The sequence below is a fragment of the Camarhynchus parvulus genome, chromosome 3, assembly GCF_901933205.1.
Source record: "Camarhynchus parvulus chromosome 3, STF_HiC, whole genome shotgun sequence".
Taxonomy (NCBI): Eukaryota; Metazoa; Chordata; class Aves; order Passeriformes; family Thraupidae; genus Camarhynchus; species Camarhynchus parvulus.
In genome coordinates this window covers 109567465-109587014 of record NC_044573.1, presented here as the reverse complement: position 1 = coordinate 109587014, position 19550 = coordinate 109567465, and the positions used below count along the sequence as shown (strand labels likewise).

General features: G+C 51.2%; 1 protein-coding gene across 1 annotated transcript; it reads right to left on the bottom strand.

Annotated features, from left to right (window-relative positions):
• Positions 1-598: 598 nt before the first annotated feature.
• On the bottom strand, positions 599-14847 carry CTSB (cathepsin B). The gene is made up of 10 exons (XM_030945608.1): positions 14724-14847; positions 8596-8747; positions 7891-7976; positions 7421-7535; positions 6692-6810; positions 5982-6067; positions 4373-4519; positions 3281-3397; positions 2270-2398; positions 599-1997 (listed from the first exon to the last, which is right to left on the bottom strand). Exons 2-10 carry the CDS (start codon positions 8719-8721, stop codon positions 1900-1902), a joined length of 1023 nt encoding a protein of 340 aa, XP_030801468.1. The 5' UTR covers positions 8722-8747; positions 14724-14847; the 3' UTR covers positions 599-1899.
• Between the last annotated feature and the right edge of the window lie 4703 nt (positions 14848-19550).

The following is a 19550-nucleotide window of genomic DNA, read 5'->3' as shown; positions in this document are numbered from 1 at the left end:
GAGACCCCACCTGCAGAGCTGCCCCAGCCCTGGGGACAACAGCAGAAGGATGTGGAGCTGCTGGAGAGAGTCCAGAGGAGGCCACAGAGATGCTCCAAGGGCTGGAGCCCCTCTGCTCTGGAGCCAGGCTGGGAGAGCAGGGGGTGCTCCCCTGGAGAAGAGAAGGATCCAGGGAGAGCTCAGAGCCCCTTCCAGAGCCTAAAGGGGCTCCAGGAGAGCTGGAGAGGGACTGGGGACAAGGGATGGAGGGACAGGACACAGGGAATGGCTTCCCACAGCCAGAGGGCAGGGGTGGGTGGGATATTGGGAAGGAATTGTTCCCTGTGAGGGTGGTGAGACCCTGGCACAGGGTACCCAGAGATGCTGTGGCTGCCCCTGGATCCCTGGAAGTGTCCAAGGCCAGGCTGGACAGGGCTTGGAGCAACCTGGGACAGTGGAAGGTGTCCCTGCCCATGGCAGGGGGTGGGACTGGATGATCCTTAAGGTCCCTTCCCACCCAAACCATTCTCTGAAGACAGAAGGGTCTCACTTGGCTTCCTCTCCAACCATCAGAGGTGTCAGAAGCCAAGCAGAAGCAACCAAGAGCCAGGAGCCAAGACACTGGAGAAATCATTTATTGGCACAGGTGTTCCAGCCAAATACAGCACAGCTCTGCCTCACTGGTGCCTGAGCAAGCAGAGGTAAGGGGCTATTTTACAGTGCATGGAGAGCCTGCTTCACACATCTCAGACCCATAGCCTCAGGTCACTAATAGATTTTGTGCTTTAAAATTACAAAAAAAAAAAAAAAGCTCTTTGTTATATTAGTGTTGGCAAATCGCATGATTCCTCCTGTACACAACCTATTACCTCCCCCCAGTAACAAAAATAAGGATTTTTACCTTCCCTAATGTCCAGAAAAAATGCTTTAATTGTGTCCAATTTACTGAGACACCTCCAAGCATCTGCTTGAGCTCCCTGCAGCTCACTTGGGAATCATCCCTCAGCTCAGCATGCAACACCTGCAGCCCCAAAGCACCCCAAATTTGGGCACTGCACCCTTGCCCAGGCATGACCTGCACACACCAAGCTGCTCAGCCATGCAGGAGAAGGGCTTTGCTCTTTCCCAGCTCCCTCCCAGATGCTTGCAGGATATTTGATCAGAGGCTCATGGAGCTCCAGCCAGGCCCTTCCCCAGCATCAATAACCCCAGACTACAGCAGATAAAAAAGTCAGTGAACAGCTGAGGAAGAAGTGGTTTGAAAAGCCAGGAGGATGGAGCAGAGCAGGCAATGCACGAGGGACTTGGTGCAGGCAGCTCTGGCCAGAGCCACCCCCACAGCAAGTTCATCAGTAGTTTGTTCATTAATAGGTCTAAAATTAGCCAATTCAAGGCACACAGTCACAGGAAATTCTCCCCTGCTTGTTTTGGGTGCTAACAGTCAGATCAACCCATCTGGGGGTGCACAAATCCCCCCTGGCCATGGCTTTCCAGCAGCATCCACCTCTGCTGCCCCACCGAGTCCCTAATCCCAGCACAAAGCTGTTTCCTGCCCTCCCAGTAGCAAACTGGGCCGGAAGGGGTCCAGGCTAACCAAATTCCAAGAGGCCAGCGAGCTCTCCAGCAGTCCTCTGAGCAGGGAATGCCCCAGTGTCCTGCTGTGACCCACCAGAAGCAGGAGGCTGGCAGAAAGCAGCTCCACCTCCAGCTCCAACGTACAATTTAAAAAAACAAAAATCCAAACAATTTTAAAAATAAAAAAAAAAGGAACAAAAAAATTGAAAAAAAAAAAAAAAAAGATAAAAAGCTTTAATAGAGTAACCTGAACTAGAGTCTCTTTTAGAAGGGAGGGTCTCTGCACCCAACCCACTATGAGTTAAAAGCATCAGGGACTCAGGATTATTTGTGGTTTGATCAGAGTTACATCCTCTTCCAGTACTGCTCCGTCCTGGGGATGCCAGCCACAACCTCAGACTCGATACCACAGTGGTCCTCTCCCCGCAGGATTTTGAAGAAACCTGGGAGAACACCAAAAAAAAGTCACCCTCTCCATCCCTCCGAGGGGAATGGGGTGGAGAAATGGGGCAGGAATTGCCGGTGGAAGGGAATGGGGTGGGAAAATGGAGTGGGAATTGCTGGTGGAGGGGAATGGGGCGGGAATTGCTGGTGGAAGGGAATGGGGTGGGAAAATGGAGTGGGAATTGCTGGTGGAAGGGAATGGGGCAGGAATTGCCGGTGGAAGGGAATGGGGCGGGGAAATGAGGTGGAGAAGATTGCCGGAGGCTCTCACCATTCTCCCCCCAGTCGGTGTTCCAGGAGTTGGCCACCAGCCAGTAGGGAGTGTCGTTCTCCACGCCCCAGCCCAGGATTCGGATGGCGTGGCCTCCCACCTGCTCCCCAGACACGTGCTGGTAGACCCCTGCAAGGGGAAAAACACCCCAAAATGTCAACAGGCACTGCCTGTCCACACCACAGGGTCCTCACAGCCTGGAATTACAAACCCCAGAGTGGCTGAGATTAATAATATCCATAAAATTATAAAATCATATAATTATTATAAAATTATAAATAATAAAATTTATTATAGAATTGTATAATTATTAAATATTATTAATTTTGGGTTTTAGTTAAATGTGAAACTGAAACAGTGCAGAGTCTGAAGGAAGGAGTTCTGCACAGGGAATTAGTAACAGGACAGAAGGGAAAGGTTTTAAACTAAAAGATGGGAGATTTAGGTTGGATGTTAGGAGGAAATTGTTCCCTGTGAGGGTGGTGAGGCCCTGGCACAGGGTGCCCAGAGAAGCTGTGGCTGCCCCTGGATCCCTGGAAGTGTCCAAGGCCAGGCTGGACAGGGCTTGGATCAACCTGGGATAGTGGAAAGTGTCCCTGCCCATGGTGTGGGATAGTGTAAGGTGTCCCCCCATGGCAGGGACTGGAATGAGAAGATTTTTTAATCATGATCATCCCACCCAAACCATTCCATGATTCTGTGACCATGCTTAGCACCAAGACATGCAGACACATTCCCCAAGGGGCTCAAAGCCAGTTCACAACAAGAGTTTTGAGGTCCTAAAATCTGAGCTGTTGCTGCCAGCTGGAATTTGGGATGCTCCCCTTTAGGGCTGATCCAATCCCAAGAACTGATTCCCCTTGCTATGGATACATCTGCCCATGTCCTTGCCACAGCAGATACTTAATTGTGACGTTGAGATCTCTGAGACTTTGAGAAGACAGACCAGGGCCACAAAAGAGGGACCCCAGGTTGAAACTCTCCCCGCCCAGCCCCAGTGGTGCTGCTCACCAGATTTGTACATCAGGAAATCCTCGTAGACAATGAAGGCTCCTTCCACTGGGCCGTTCTTGTAGATCTCAGCCATGATTTCCTTCTCACTGCGAGGGACTCCATAGGATGTGATACCTAAAAGGAAAAGAATTCCCACCATTAGGATGGGCCACACAGGATGGCTCAGTGTCAGCCTGCAGGAGGCCTCCTGCACTTAAATTCAGGTTAAATCCAAACCCAGCAGCTCCAGAGGGACTGACACAGCCAAGCAGGAAAAGTGGGCTCCAGCCACCCCTCTTCCAGAGGGAATTATTTAATCTGAGTCCTATTCTGTACCCAAAGACCTATTCCAGACAGCTTTAGTGGGAAGGGACATTTTTCCCTTGTACATTCTCCTTTTCAAAACCCAAAACACTCAAGGTGAAGACAAATCTCCAAGAAACAGCTGGATTCTCCTAAAAGTAGGCTGGCTGCTGCCAAGGAGACTTGGAGGTGGCTTTGACACCACAGCCACATGTACCTCGAGGACTCAGACCAGTTCCACCAGTTCCCCCTTCCCAGCTGAGCCTCAGCAAACACAAACTGTGCATCTGCCACAATCAGCTTTGCTCCAGGACCACCAGGGACAGGGCACAGGAGAAAAACCCACCAGGAACTGTGGGGGTGTTTGCAGGAGTCTTACGATGAGGGAAGAGACGAGAATGTTGGCTCTATGTTTCAGAAGGCTTGATTTATTATTTTATGATATATATTATATTAAAACTATACTAAAAGAATAGAAGAAACTATTTCATCAGAAGGTTGGCTAAGAATAGAAAAGGAATGATAACAAAGGCTTGTGACTGACCAGACAGTCCAAGACAGCTGGACTGTGATTTGCCATTAATTAGAAACAACCACATGAGACCAATCACAGATCCACCTGTTGCATTCCACAGCAGCAGATAACCATTGTTTACATTTTGTTCCTGAGGCCCCTCGGCTTCTCAGGAGAAAAAAATCCTAAGGAAAGGATTTTTCATAAAACATGTCTGTGACAAGGAACAGGTGCAATGCTGCCCACCCCTCCCAGGTACCACGAGGAGCAGCTTTGAAGGCCATCTCTCTTACCGTAGTGCTTGTCCTCCTTGTATGAGGGTGAGTAGCCAGGCTCACAGTGCCTGCTGCACCTGGGGGTGCCCCCTCCCTCCCCAGTGCAGGGGGGGCGGCTGCCGTTCACGTGGTGCTCACAGGGTGGGATGGAGTAGGGCCGGCAGCCTGTCCAGGACAGAGGTGACATCAACTGGCTGTCCCCAAAGATCCCAACAGCCATGCTGGAGAAGGCACCAGAAGCCCCAGGAACCCCACAAATTTCCTAGGTCTTCCTTCCATGAGCAATGTGTTTCCCACCAAACCTGTTTCCCACCACCTCCCTCTCCAAATGGTCATGGAAAAGGTGGAAACGTGAACCAGCTGATGGTCATGACAGGCGGAGGCAGAGGGTTCCAGTCTGGAAGTTATTTTTTGAAAGGGGAACACATCAGGACCTCATCCAAAGTGTAGTGAACAGGTTCAAAACCAGCAATATCACAAAATTCACAGCCTGAATCATTCCTGCTATGGAAACAGGAGCATTGGGGGTGTGTTGAGGGCTGGAGTAGAGCCAGCAGCCTGTCCAGGACAGAGGTGACATCAACTGGTTGTCCCCAGAGATCCCAATAGCCATGCTGGAGAAGGCACGAGAAGCCCCAGGGAAGAGCCTTTCTGCCCCAGGAACCCCACAAATTAATGGGGTGCAGATCTTCCTTCCATGAGCAACGTGTTTCCCACGAGAGCTCCTTCCCACCACCTCCCTCTCCAAATGGTCATGGAAAAGGTGGAAACATGAACCAGCTGATGGTCATGACAGGGGGAGGCAGAGGGTTCCAGTCTAGAAGTTATTTTTTGAAGGAGCAACACGTCAGGAAGACTCCTGACCTCATCCAAAGTGTAATGAACTGGTTCAAAACCAGCAACAGCACAAAATTCACAGCCTGAATCACTCCTGCTATGGAAACAGGAGCATTGGGGTGTGTTGAGGGCTGGAGTAGAGCCAGCAGCCTGTCCCGGACAGAAGTGACATCAACTGGTTGTCCCCAGAGATCCCAACAGCCACACTGGAGAAGGCACCAGAAGCCCCAGGGAAGAGCCTTTCCGCCCCAGCAACCCCACAAATTAGTGGGTGCAGGAGGTCTTCCTTCCATGAGCAACGTGTTTCCCACCAGAGCTCCTTCCCACCACCTCCCTCTCCAAATGGTCATGGAAAAGGTGGAAACGTGAACCAGCTGATGGTCATGACAGGGGGAGGCAGAGGGTTCCAGTCTAGAAGTTATTTTTTGAAGGGGAAACATGTCAGGACCTCATCCAAAGTGCAGTGATCTGGTTCAAAACCAGCAACAGCACAAAATTCACAGCCTGGTTCATTCCTGCTATGGAAACAGGAGCCCTGGGGGTGTGTTGAGGGCTCCTGGCTCCCTTCCCAGACGGGCCTCCTGCCTCTGGGCTCTGCTCAAGGACCTTTGTCCCAAAGGAAGGAGCCATGGGGGCAGGGGCAGCCAGCTGGGACTGCAGAGGTGTTTGAATTGAAGGAGGGAGCAGCCACAAGGATGCAGACCAGGAGAGAAGGGTCCCAAAAAACATGAACTTTAAGCAAGCAGAGACACTCCTCCCTGCTTCCCCAAGGGTATCAGCCAGGACTTACCCACGTGGGAATCGTAGAGACCCCCGGACACGAGGCCCCTCTCCGTCCAGTACCTCCAAGCACCAGAGGGGTAACCACCATTGCACCTGGGGGGAGAGGCACCAGCTCCAGCCCCAGCCATCCCATTCTGGGAGAGGCAAGGGAATGGAGCCAGCCTGGGATGGTTCAAAGGAAGGTTTGGGTATATTAAACCTTTTTTCTAGCCTGTTCTTTTCTTCCCCAGGATCTGCCTTGAGACACCAAGGCCTCAGGCAAGGAGTTAAGAGCACCCAAATCCCAAAGTGCCTCATTACCAGGTCCCTGACCAGCTTCTGCTGCCAGCAGCAACAGGACTTGGAGACTCAACTCCCTACCCTGTGCTCAACAGCTGGGAAAGCCAGAGGCAAAAGGCTTGTACCTGAAAATCGAGGATCTGGGACTAAGAAAAGATTCTTCCTTTGGCTTTGGCAGCTGCCAGCTCTGTGCTGGAGAGCATCACTATGTGCTTACAGCCACCAGCACCCACTATGCTGGGGGCAGGATGTGTCCCAGTCCCTGGAATCAGCTTTATGTTCCCACCCAACTCCCTCATCCACAGCACAAACCTCTGGAGGAGCTTCGTGCTCCTAAGGGAGGTAACGAAGGCAGGGCTGAAGCGATCAGCACCTCCAGGGCCTGCCCCTGCTCCTCCCAACCACCTTCCAGGAGCACAAGGACCAGGAGCAGCTCACCCCATGCCACACTCGAAGCCACAGCACGACAGCAGGTCCTCAGCTGAGACCTCCACGCTGACCTTGGCGTTGGTGTGGACACAGATCCGGTCTGAAATCGCTTCCACAGCGCCAAAAGCCTGAGGGTAACCCCAAAACACACATTAGAGCTCAGCCAGGGGAGAGAAACCAGGAAAACCTCCTGGAAATGAGAGCAGCAAGCATGGCCTGGCTGGGAGAAGCCACCCAGGAGCTCAGACACTGCAGGATCTCAGAGAGTTCCCTCACAAAGAGCAACAAAGATGCTCCAAGGGCTGGGGCCCCTCTGCTCTGGAGCCAGGCTGGGAGAGCTGGGGCTGGCTCTGGAGGAGAGAAGGATCCAGGGAGACCTCAAAGCCCCTTCCAGGGCCCAAAGGGGCTCCAGGAGAGCTGGAGAGGGACTTGGAACAAGTCATGGAGGGACAGGACACAGGGAATGGCTTCCCACTGCCAGAGGGCAGGGATAGATGGGATATTGGGAAGGAATTGTTCCCTGCAAGGGTGGTGAGGCCCTGGCACAGGGTGCACAGAGGAGCTGTGGCTGCCCCTGGATCCTTGGAAGTGTCCAAGGCCAGGCTGGACAGGGCTTGGATCAACCTGGGACAGTGGAAGGTGTCCCTGCCCATGGCAGGGGATTCAGCAGCAAATCAAAGGCCTGGGTTTTGCCCAGTAAATTTTATGAACACAACACTGAATTTCCCCTGTACTCACCCAGCAGGAGCCACAGGAGCCCTGGTCTCTTATCTCACTGATGGTGGGACAGTTGGGCCACTGCGTCCGCGAGTCGAAGTTATCGGGCAGCTCCACGTCTGCAGCAAAATCCACCCTGTGAGGAGAGGGAAATCCTGTCTCAGGAACACCAGTGAACCATGACAGGGTGCACTGCACTCTCCAGCCTCCTCTGAAGGCGGCCTGGAGGATGTTTGTGTTGTTTGCTTACTGAAGGAGCACAAATACTTATGCTGTCCCCAGAGCAGGTCAGCAGCTCCCCTGGAGTGTTCATTTTCAAGGAGAACAAACTGCACAACTGGGCAAGGATGGATTTTCCCCTCATGTGTGCTCCATGCTTAACCCCATGAACAGTGTCCACCCTGCCAGGAGAGCCCCACACCCACTCCAGATGCTCGTGAAGGAGTCACACAACTTCTACTGGAGCTCCACCTTCCCCTCCCTGCACTCACCTCTCAGGTAGCTTGGGCCCACCCAGGAAGGTGCCACAGAGCTTCTTCACATAGCTCATGTCAGCATTGTGGAAGTTGTGTCCTGCCTGGAGAGAGACACACACAGAACTGGGACAGGATATATTTGTATTTATAATGTAATTTTTATAATGTAATTAATTATGTAATTATGTAATTAATCCTCATTGTGGGACACAAGTGATTAGTTACTGACTTAAAAGTGAAAATAATTTAAGTGTCATTTCTTAAGTAGATAGTTTTTCCTTAAAAGACCTTATAGAGAAAGATACAGGGACATTTTGCAGCTTGTCAGTGAAATGCTGTAGAACTCACAGCTTGTGAGACTGTGATATAGATAAGAAATAACAAACATCTGAGTCTGAACACAAAATACCATCTCGAGCACTTTCAATCTCAACCTCAGTAAGAAAAAAACAGAACCTCAGTAAGAAAAAAAAAGCAAAGGACCAGCAGCTCCTATTCCACAAATTCATCCTGCTCTGCTCCAAGGAGGAGCTCCACAGCTCCTGTCACTGCAGGAACCCCTGTCAGCATCACCTCACTGGAGAATCCAGCTGGGACCAAGGTTGGATCTCTGTCACCACCACGGTGACACTTCCAAATCCCAGCCACTGAATCCCACAGAGAGACTGTCAGCAATGCCTCCCCCCCCAAAAAAAAACCCCAAATCAGCCCAGTACTCACCTTCCACGTGGTGTTGAGCTTGTTTATGTGGTTGACCAGGTCATCAGAGAGAGGAGGGAAGTAAGGGATGCTGCGAGCACTGGCAAAGGCCACCAGGACACACAGGAGGGACACAGGCAGCCACATCTTGCCTGCTGAACAGGACACCCCACCTGCAGCCAGATTGGAGCAGTGTTGAGACATTCCCAAGGTGGGCTCAGTTGCAGCAACACGTGGCAGGATAAAATGTGTGGCTGCACCAGATCCCTGCAGATCCCCAATTGCCCCAAAGGTCAGGAGAGAGACACAGGAACAGAGCACCAACCTCCCCCCTCCTGCAGCTCTGGAGAAATCAGACAAGGCAACCTTGTTTGTTGACCACTGCAGGATTAGCAGCAGCAGGAAAATACCTTTTGAAGCAGATCCAAGGGATTTAGAGGGTATTAAAACCTGTGTTTACTTCCCCAACAACGGAGAATAAGGACCAGGAGAAGGAACAAGTGACAGCCCATCTCCACACCAAACTTCAGGCATGGGATTTGATAAGCCCTGCTCTTCCCTTTAAGGATATTACTCCAAATTACATTTTTAAGATCCTCATTTTGGCCAACCCCCTGCCCTGGGGGTGTCACAGCCCCTGGTGTGACCCCCTGTCCATGCACAGGGGGGTCAGCATGCACCAGAGATGCTCCTGTCCTCTGCTCCCCTCCCACTGGGGCTTTTCCCCAGGGAGGTGCAGGGAATGAGGAAAGCCCCAATTTGGGTATCAGAGACACAGAGGAAGAGCAGGAAAGAAAGGACCACAGCCTCCCATGCAGGAGCACAAGCACCATGTAGCCCACAGACACCCCAGGGCTCTGTGATTTCCCTTTAACCTAATTCACATCGAATTGCCCAACTTCAAATTTACCCCCAGCGCCAGCAGCCACTTGTTCCACGTCCCCAAGCCTGACTCAGACACAACACCAGCTCCTTTATCTCTGCAAACACACCAGGGCACCCTCCTCCTCCAAACCCTCCCACCAGCCTCACACCCACCCCAAGCCTGATGAGCACCCCAAGCCCTCAGATCCTCCCCAGCAGAGACACTCAGGCTTTAATTCCTGCTCAGCTCAGCCAGCTGAAGGTGTAATCACCTTTGCAAGCCCGGCTTTAAACCGGACACACAGCTCCTGCCAGTGCAGCAGAGCTGGATGAGCAGGGGATGGGGATGGAGCCACACTCACACCTCCCTACTGGCTGCTTCCACCCACTCCCAGCCAAGTTTAGCCTTTCCAGAGAAGAAAACCCAGCAGGAGTGTCCTACTTTCTGCCAGCAGTGAGCCCAGGCGGCTGCAGCTCACTGTATAAAAGGGCTTTTTTCTCTTTTCCCACTCCTCCTTCCACCATTTATTTATTTTGTTACCCCTGCTTTGTGCTTTCAGCAGGACGCCCAAAAAAAAAGAGCTGAGTTTCAGCAGCGCTTGGGTCCTCCTACTCCTAAATATCACTTCTTTGAAGGGGTTTTATGCATATTTTTCAGGGGTTTCATGGACATTTTCTTGCTTACAGGTTTCTGCAGGCAAGGGACTCGCTGGCGGTGCTCCCCTGCTTACACAGGAGGTTACACCCAGGAAAATAAATATATACTTATAATAAAACTGTGCTCTTTGCCCACAACAGGCCTCAGAAAGCCTGCAGGTAACCAGCCTGAGCTGAAGCACCTTTTTAATGAAAAATCTTATAAAAATAATTTTTTAAAAATGCACACACACAAAAATATCAAACCCCACAACCCTCTGTACTTCCTGCAGTCAACTCGGTGTTTTCCCATAGCAGAGGCAGGAGGTGTTTTTGAGGCCAGAAGTCACATGATTACACTTTTTTTTCTTCCAGCAGGATGTTTGTAAATCTGCTGACAGGCTGAAAACCACCCTGGCCAGGGCTGATGTGCTGCTCACACCTAGCTTTTGAGGGACAGGCATGGGACATCTCCCAGCCTCAGGTTACCAGACCACACTCTCCAGGCAACCCGAAACCAAATGAAAATAGATCCCAGCAGTTTCCCCTGAAAGAGGCAGAGTTTCAGCTCTGCTGCTTTGCATCTGCACCATGGACATGGCCCAGGGCCAGCAAACCCAGCAAAGCAAATAGCTGGGAGCCAGATGGCTCTTGAGACAAAAAAACCAAAAAAATTCTCTTGCCAAGTCTCTTGTGGGCATGGAGCCTCCCTATGGGTCATGAGAGAGGTGGGGGTGTCCAGCCTGGGGAAGAGAAGGCTCCAGAGAGATCTTAGAGCCCTTCCAAGTGCCTAAAGGGGCTCCAGGAGAGCTGAGAGGGACTTGGAATGAGGGATGGAGGGACAGGACAAAGGGAATGATTTCCCACTGCCAGAGGGCAGGGATGGATGGGATATTGGGAAGGAATTGTTCTCTGTGAGGGAACAGGTTGCCCCAAAGATGGGGGATGCCCCATCCCAAAAAACATTCAGTGTCAGGTTGGACAGGGCTCTGAGCAACCTGACATACAGTTAAAATACATAGTTAAAGATGTCCCTGCCCATAGCAGAGACTGGAATTAAATGCCCTTTAAACACCCCTTCCACCCCAAACCCTTCTATTATTCTACAAGGTCTCCTGTGGCTGTGAAGTTTAGGGGGGTGGGAGCTGACACCCAAGATCAGGTGTCTAGAAAAGGAAGGGGAAATCTTCACCCCCGTGGGATTTCTTCCTCCCTAGCCCTCCTTCTTCCTGGTTTATCCTGTGTACAGCAGGGCTATATATAGGGCACAGGCACGGGACTGGCAGGACGGATTCCCACCGGCCATGGGTCACATGCAGCACAAAAACAACAACCCCAGAGGCCCTACAGTGACAAAAAGCTGCTGCTTTCCTCCCTCACCCCCTGTCCCAGCTGCTCTGAGCAGCAAAACTTCCCCTGGCAGTGTTATCACGCTGTGCTTCCTTCCCCCAGCACCGCTATCTCCTCCTCACACTAAAACCTCAGGGCCGTTTAAAACCCCACAGCAGCAGCCCCAAAACCCAAAACTGCATCATAGCTGCTGCGCCCCAACATCTGCCCCCCAAGTTCACGCACAGCAGAGCAGAGGAGCTTCCCCAGGAACCCCAGCACCCCCCAACATCTCCAGAGGTGCCTCAGCTTCAGGATAACCCTGGCTAAGGTTGGTCCTCACACAGCTCCCATCCCACCAGCCTGGAAACAGGAACAAGGCTGTTGGGCTTGTCAGCTTCACCCTGCAGGATTGCCCAGGTGGCAGGAGGATGTTTGGGGCTTGCAAAGAGCCCTCCACCTTGCCCTGGACAGAGAGCAGGGAATACTTTGAGCTCCCCAAAGCATCTGCTCGTGCCACTTCTTGAAGGATGAGCAAGAAACAAGCAAGAAATAAACACCCACCAGCACACCCAGCCCTGGGTGGGACAGGATACTCAGGATTCAGCCAGCTGGTCGCTCAGAAAGAGGAAATTTGGGGCAGTTGAGTGCAGCCCCTGTCTCAGCGAGGCCGAAGGCTCTGCAGGAGCTGCTCAGAGCAGCTGCAGCCTGCGAGGGAGGAGAGCAGCCCAAGGGCTGTGGCTGTGCTGGTGCTGCAGCATCCACCCACAGCCCTCTGAGCTGCCGCAGAGGAGGAGGAGACACCAGCCCAGAGCCATCTCCATCCCTCCTGCCCAGATCGGGCAGCTAGGGCAGCTCCCCTAAACTGATACATCATCATCATCATCATCATCACCATCATCATCATTATTATTATTGAAAATGTTAACAATTCCAATTGCAATAAACAGAAGTTTTTAAATCTTTTTGGTTTTGTAATGAAAGGATGAAGTTGTCATTATCTGCTATTATTATTATTGTCATCATATATGTTTTTAAATTCCTTTATTTTCTTAATGGTATCAACTGTTTTTTCCTGGACAGAGCTCTTTGATAATCAAATCCTGATATCCCAGCCTGTCAGAAGCCAGGACATCTCTCTGGCTGTCTTGGATGGCTCGAGCCCCTCCCCAGGGGGCTCAGAGACCTTGGCACAGACACCTGTGACTTTGATTTTGACCCATGGAGCAAATTACCAGCTTTATATGAAGAATTACAGGTCAAGAGAGTTAAATAGTAAGTAGAATAACAGTTAGTTTGTCATGGGGTGAAAAACAGATTTTTGGGGTTTTAGAATGGGGGCTCGGGGTCCCAAGATGGAGGAATCTGGGCGTGCCCTGTCCTCCTTCTTTCTTCTTCCTAGACTGCATGTTCTGGGTGATGCTGGCACTTTTGGATTGGTTTAAGGTACAAACTCACTGTCTAACATAGGTGATAGGTATTGGGAAGTTATTGTAAATAATGCACACATTTTTAATATAAAAAGATAACACAAGGGCAGGCAGTGTGCCCCAACCCAACCTGCCAGACAGACCTCAGCAAGCTAGAGAAAGAATGTTATAAATAAGAAATAATAAACAACCTTGAGAATGAGAACAGAAGAATCCTGACTCCTTCTTCAACAGCGGAGCTGGGAAAAAGAGACTTGTACATATTTCAGTGTCACTGTGACCAGCAGAGATCCTGATATCCCAGCCCTCAGCAGGATCCCACATCACCCTCCAGCAGCCAAGGCAGACACACATTCAGCGCCCACAGCAGCAAATCCCTTCACCTTCGAACCACAAAGCTCTCCTTCCGCAAAACAAAGCCCACGAGTCCCACTTAACTTTATTCAAGGAAAAAAAAGCACCAACCCAACCCCCAAACCGGCTGTTCCGAGCCCAGCTCACATGACTCAGCCCAGGCAGGTCAGACCACAGATAAGTCACAGCCCTGAAGCATCTCCCAGCTCCTGCAGCGTCTGGGTCAACCCCTGCAGGCACAGACTGAGGCCTCCACACCTTCTTTCTTCAAGGAGCCATCCACACTTTCTTTCTCCAAGGAGGCCTCCACACCTTCTCCAAGGAGGCCTCCACGCCTTCTTCAAGGTTCTGAGGAAGGTAAAAGCTGTCCCACTCCCCAGCCCTCCAGGGCCAGGGTGCTCAGCACAGCCCAAATCATGTGTCCTGCTCAGCACCAGCCCTCAGCCTGGGCCCAGCTTTGTCCTTTGTTCTCTTTGCCAGAGCTTGTGACTCCAAGCCACAACAAAGCCAGCTCAGAAAGGCTCAGCTCCAGCTCCAGATCCAGCTCAGCCTGCTGCGCCACCAGGTGAGCTCAGCAGCACCAATCCTGCACTGCATTACAGCTCTCTCTGCATTACCAGAGATGGAATTATATTTTAATCAAGAAAAAAAAACAAAAAACAAAAACAACATGAGGCTCTCCTCCCCACGCTTATTCCCTTCTAGCAAAGCCAGATCGCTAACACAGGTCAGGTAACAGAATCCTAGAGAGGTTTGGGTTGGAAGAGATCCTAAAGGTCATCTAATTTCAACCCAACTAGACCTGGCTGTTCTGTATCTGACAAAATAATTCCCTCCTGAGCCAAGCTGCAGCACTCACCTCTGCAGCTTCCAGGCACAGAAAGCACAAGATTCCTCCCAAATGAAGCTGCACTGATTTGTTTTTCCTGTTATTCTTACAAACCAATCCAAAAACCAGAGTCTTGCACAAGCCCCCGGACACCCCGTGCTACGAAGGACAGGACATTTCGAGGGAAATGCCAGAGGTAAGCCATCTTTGCTACATCACCGTGCCCTCAGAGCATCCCTGGGAGTGGGATACGGGGATGAGGGATTCATTCCAGGCCAGAGGGACCCATGGCAGCTTCTCCAGCGCCATTCCCAAGCCACGGTCCCGGTCCGAACCCAGGCTGGGCTGTGCATCACGGGATGCTCCCAGCGTGCCAAACCGAGCTCGGCGTCAGCTGACGAGCAGGGCTGCGCTGTTTTTCTCGTCTCTGCCATAAAAACAAGGCTTCCTCTCTCCTCCTGTGACCTTCCTTGAAGGTTTTTATGCCTTTCGAGCGCTCATTTTCCCTGCCACAACCTCCGCCGCAGCGCATCCCCTTCCCTCACCCCGCATTGCGCATCCCGGACAAAAATCCCCCAAAAACGCCGCTGGAAAAAGTGGGGGACGCTGCTGCTGCTGTCGCTGCGGGTGTTCCGTGGCCCTCACAGAGCCCTGTAAGGGGTGCCCCATTTTCCGTGCCCCCTGCCCCTAAGCATCCCCACCCTTACCGCTCCTCGCCGCTCCGTGTGCGCGTCCCCGGCTCCCCCGGGACTCTCCGACGCTCACGGCCCCCGCTCGGTGACCACGGCCGGGGCAGCTCCCGGAGGCTGAGTCATCCCCGCCGGCCCGCCCCCGGTGTGACAGCATCCTGCCGGCTGCCCGCCCCCAGAGCCCGCCTCCCTGCCTGCTTCCAGCCGTCCCTCCCTCCCTGCTTCCATCCATCCCTCCCTGCCTGCTTCCATCCCTCCCTGCTTCCATCCATTCTTCTCCGCTTCCATCCCTCTGTGCTTCCATCCATCCCTGCTTTCAGCCATCCCTCTCTCCCTCCCTGCTTCCATCCCTCCCTGCTTCCATCCATTCATCCCTGCCTGCTCCCATCCATCCCTCCCTGCTTCCATCCATCCCTCCCTCCCTGCTTCCATCCCTCCCTGCTTCCATCCATTCATCCCTGCCTGCTCCCATCCATCCCTCCCTGCTTCCATCCGTCCCTTCCTCCCTGCTTCCATTCATCCCTCCCTGCTTCCCTCCATCTCTCCCTGCTTCCATGCATCTCTCCCTGCTTCCATCCCTCCCTTCCTGCTCCCATCCATCCATCCCTCCCTCCCTGCTTCCAGCCATCCCTCCCTCCTTCCATCCATCCCTCCCTCCTTCCATCCCTCCCTGCTTCCGTCCCTCCCTGCGTCCATCCATCCCTCCCTGCTTCCATCCATCCCGCAGTGCTTCCATCCATCCCTCCTTCCCTGCTTCCAGCCATCCCTCCTTGCTTCCATCCATCCCTCCCTGCTTCCCTGCTTCCCTCCCTCCTTCCCTCCTTCCTCCTCTCCTTCCTCCCCTCCTTCCTCCTTCCTGCTTCCCTTCTGCCTCCATCCCTGCCCCTGCAGGTTTCCATCATCCTGCCTGCACCCCTGCTCTGCTTCCATCCCCCCTCCTCCATCCCACCTGGTTTTCATACCTCCACCCTGCCTGCATCCTTCCTCAATTCCTCCCCCAGCTTGCCTCTGGCCATCCTCGATCCCACAGGTGTTCCTCCCTCTGCCATCCCATCCTGCATCCTTCCTCCCACCTTTCTCCCTTCCTGCCGTGCTCCATCCCGTTTTGTTTTCATCTTCCAATCTGCCTGCATTCCTCCTCAATCCCATCTTTATCCCTGCTTAATCCCATCCACATCCTTCCTGCTTCCTTCCTCTATCCTCTTTCTATCCCATCTAGTTTTCCTCCAGCAACCTGTCTGGATTTTTCCTGAATTCCACCTTTGCTATCCTGTCTCTATACCTTTTCCTTCCCATTTCTCTCCTCCAGCTGGCCTCTCTCCCATCTGGTTTTCCTTCTCCAACCTGCCTGTATCCTTCCTAAACCCTCCTGCATCCCACACCCATCCCTTTTCAACTCCACCTGCATCACACAGGTTGCCCAGAGAAGCTGTGGCTGCCCCTGGATCCCTGGAAGTGTCCAAGGCCAGGTTGGATGGGGCTTGGAGCAACCTGGGACAGTGGAATTGCCCCTGCCCATGGCAGGGGGTGGAATGGGATGAGCTTTAAGGTCCCTTCCCACCCAAACCATTCTGGGGTTCTGTGATCCTCCTGCTTCCCTCCTCCAGCCTGCCTCTATCCCATCTAATTTTCCTACTTCACCCACCTTGTACCCCACCACTATCCTGTCTCCATTCCATTTCTGTCCTGCCAGCATCCCTTGAAGTTTTCATCTGGAAATGCAGAAATATTTCACTGTGTTGCTGTGCTGACTGACTCTTTTCCCCTCATTTTGGCCAATTTTCAGGAGTATGAACAACAGAAAAATCATCTCAGGAACCAGTTTCAAGCCCTGTTCTAAACAACAATGACACTAAAACTTCTCTTTAATTATAAAAACCATTTTTAAAATTATTTTCTCACCCTTCTCTGTGAGGAAGAGGAGGCAAAACCTATACTCCCCACCATTCTCAGAAATGAAAAGACCATGTGGCCTGGAACCACAAATAATTAAACAGTGATCAAAAACCAGTGAGCATATTCCTATTTTCCCCCTGTTTCCATTTATATCAATCAACTTTTGGTCACACTCACATTTTAAAGACTGATTTTGGTTTAAGAAGATTTCCTAGTGAAGTGATGAGAAAAATCAGAATAACATTTAATACACTTGACTGCACAACCTAGTATTTAGGCAGTAAAACTGGAGATGTTTTTGATGTGTTTAGATGTTTTTATTCTTCAATGCTCTATGTGCAATGGCCCTTGGACCACTGCATGCCTTTGCATGTAATATTTAACCACCCCTTCACTATGTTTTTATTTGTGCTTTAGCAATTAAAATAATTTTTTTAAAAATCGCTTGTAAATTGCCTAACTTCCCTCTGACTCCACAGGATTTCTTCGCTCTCCTTGCGAAGGTTGATTTCAATTTTCCACGTTGTCTGTGAGGTTTTATTGGCATAAAACAGGAGAAATAACCTGGATTTCATCCTGCCCTTTGTACAATCTGGCTCCAAAAGCCTCAGTGCCTCCAGCCCTGTGGAGCTGCGGTCAGGACATCACTTAACACTGATTTATTCCGATAACTTGATCACTTCCCTCTGAAGTCCCCCCACGTCCTTATTTCCAGCTAGGTTTTCACCCAGAGGTCACAGAAGAGCAATTTTAAACCTGTGCAGTCCCATAAAACACCTTTTATTTTGCCTTGCTTTGTGTCACCAGGGGTCCCATCCTTCAGGCCCTGCTGGTGTCCTCTGTGGGTTGTTCAGGAGGGAGCAGCCACCTGTTTCTCCTGCAAATATTTGGTGTCTTTTTCAAGAAACGAAAGTATGAACTAAAACTTTGCACAGGCTGCTGACTTTCTGCCCTCTTTGGGGAAGTGTCAAAGTTGCTGCCCCTGTTGCAGTTGGTTTGGACTGAGAACATGTCAGTTTTTGAGATAAGCTGGTAATTTTTGAGATAAGTTGTTCATTTTTGAGATAAAATGCTCCAAGGGCTGGAGCCCCTCTGCTCTGGAGCCAGGCTGGGAGAGCTGGGGCTGCTCACCTGGAGAAGAGAAGGCTCCAGGGAGAGCTCAGAGCCCCTTCCAGGGCCTAAAGGGGCTTCAGGAGAGCTGGAAAGGGACTGGGGACAAGGGATGGAGGGACAGGACAGGGGGCAATGGGTATGATGGGATATTGGGAAGGAATTGTTCCCTGTGAGGGTGGTGAGGTCCTGGCACAGGGTGCCCAGAGAAGTTGTTGCTTCCCTGGAAGTGTCCAAGGCCAGGTTGGATGAAACCTGGGATGGTGGAAGGTGTCCCTGCCCATGGCAGGGGGTGGAATGGGATGAACTTTTAAGGTCATTCCAACCCAAACCATTCTGTGGTTCAATGCTAAGTTGTTTTTATATATGATGCTGAGTGCAGCCAGGAAAGTTTCCCCATTTGAGACTTCTCAGAGAGTTCAAAAATTCCTTGTGTGCCCAAACCAGGCATGAAACAAACCCCCTTTTTTCTCCTTGTATTTTTTTAGCATATCAGAAAAAATGAATGGTGTTTGCTGAGGCTTTGGCCTTTGGAGCAAAATTCAACACTACAGGAACAAGATAAGGAAATGGGTCAGGAGGCTTTGGGCAAACCTCTCTTAACACTGGTTAAATCAGTGTTGATTGAATCATGGTGTGCCTGCTTCAGCACTGAACAGCAAATAGCTCTTAAGGAGGCCACTGCAGGGCCAACACCTACAGGTTTTAGAAGAAAAAAAACCAAGTTTTATGTAAATTCATCTCCTACCATAATTTTTTATGGTCCTAATTAATGCAGGTGTGGCTTTTTTCATCCTCATGGTTTAAAACCATCATTGCTTATAAAAAGGGTATGAAATGCAGGTTTATTTAATAACCAACTAGATCTGCTTTGCTTGGGGTAGTAGTGAATTGTGCTCCTCCCTGAACCCAAAGCCTGTTCAGCTGGGCTGCCAGATCTCCTTTAGGGAATATCCACCCTGATTTTTCCTGATTCATCCCTTTCAGATGCTTTTAAACACTATAATTTTACTGCTGAAGCAACATTACAATATTTTACTCTGAAGTTCTTTTATTCCTGGCTTTATGTCCCTCTTTGAGCATCATCCCTGGAAGTGTCCAAGGCCAGGTTGGACAGGGCTTGGAGCAACCTGGGATAGTGGGAGCTGTCCCTGCCCATGGAAGGGGGTGGAATGAAATGAGATTTAAAGTTCCTTCCAACCCAAGCATTTCTATGATTCTAAGATTTCTGTGACATGATTTTGCAGCTGACTCGCTCTCCTTGGCAGCAGCAGAGCATCTGTGAGGCCTTGATGGCAATAATGATGGTTATTACATGGCTGCATCAGCTGCCAAGGTAAAATACTCACCCAGGGCAACTAAAACAGGATTTTGTAAAGCCTGAGAAATCCTTGCTGGAAGGGTTGGGCCCTGATGAAATCCTCACCTCTCCATGGCAGCTGGCACATCCTGAGCCCCAATCCTCACCCCCGAAGCATTCAGTGTCTGCCAGAGTCACTGCATCCTTCCTCAATTCTGCCTCCAGCCCACCTGTATCCCTCCTCCAGCCTGCCTCTGGCCTTCCTCGATCCCACAGGTGCTAAAGACTTACAAATTATCTGTAAAGCATGAAGAATTCACCAACTGAAGAGCAGCCTCCCAGATTTACACTGAAATTACCCCGAGGGGGGATGTGAGACCATCTCCAGGACCTGGAGCACGTGGCTTTAAAAACCTCCACTGGAACATGCCTTGGGTGGGTTGTTGGCCAATTCTGAGGGATTTGGACTTGTCTGGTGGAAGTTTGTTGACCGGATTTTTTCTGTCCAGACAGAAAATGTGCTTTGCTGCTTCCTTGAG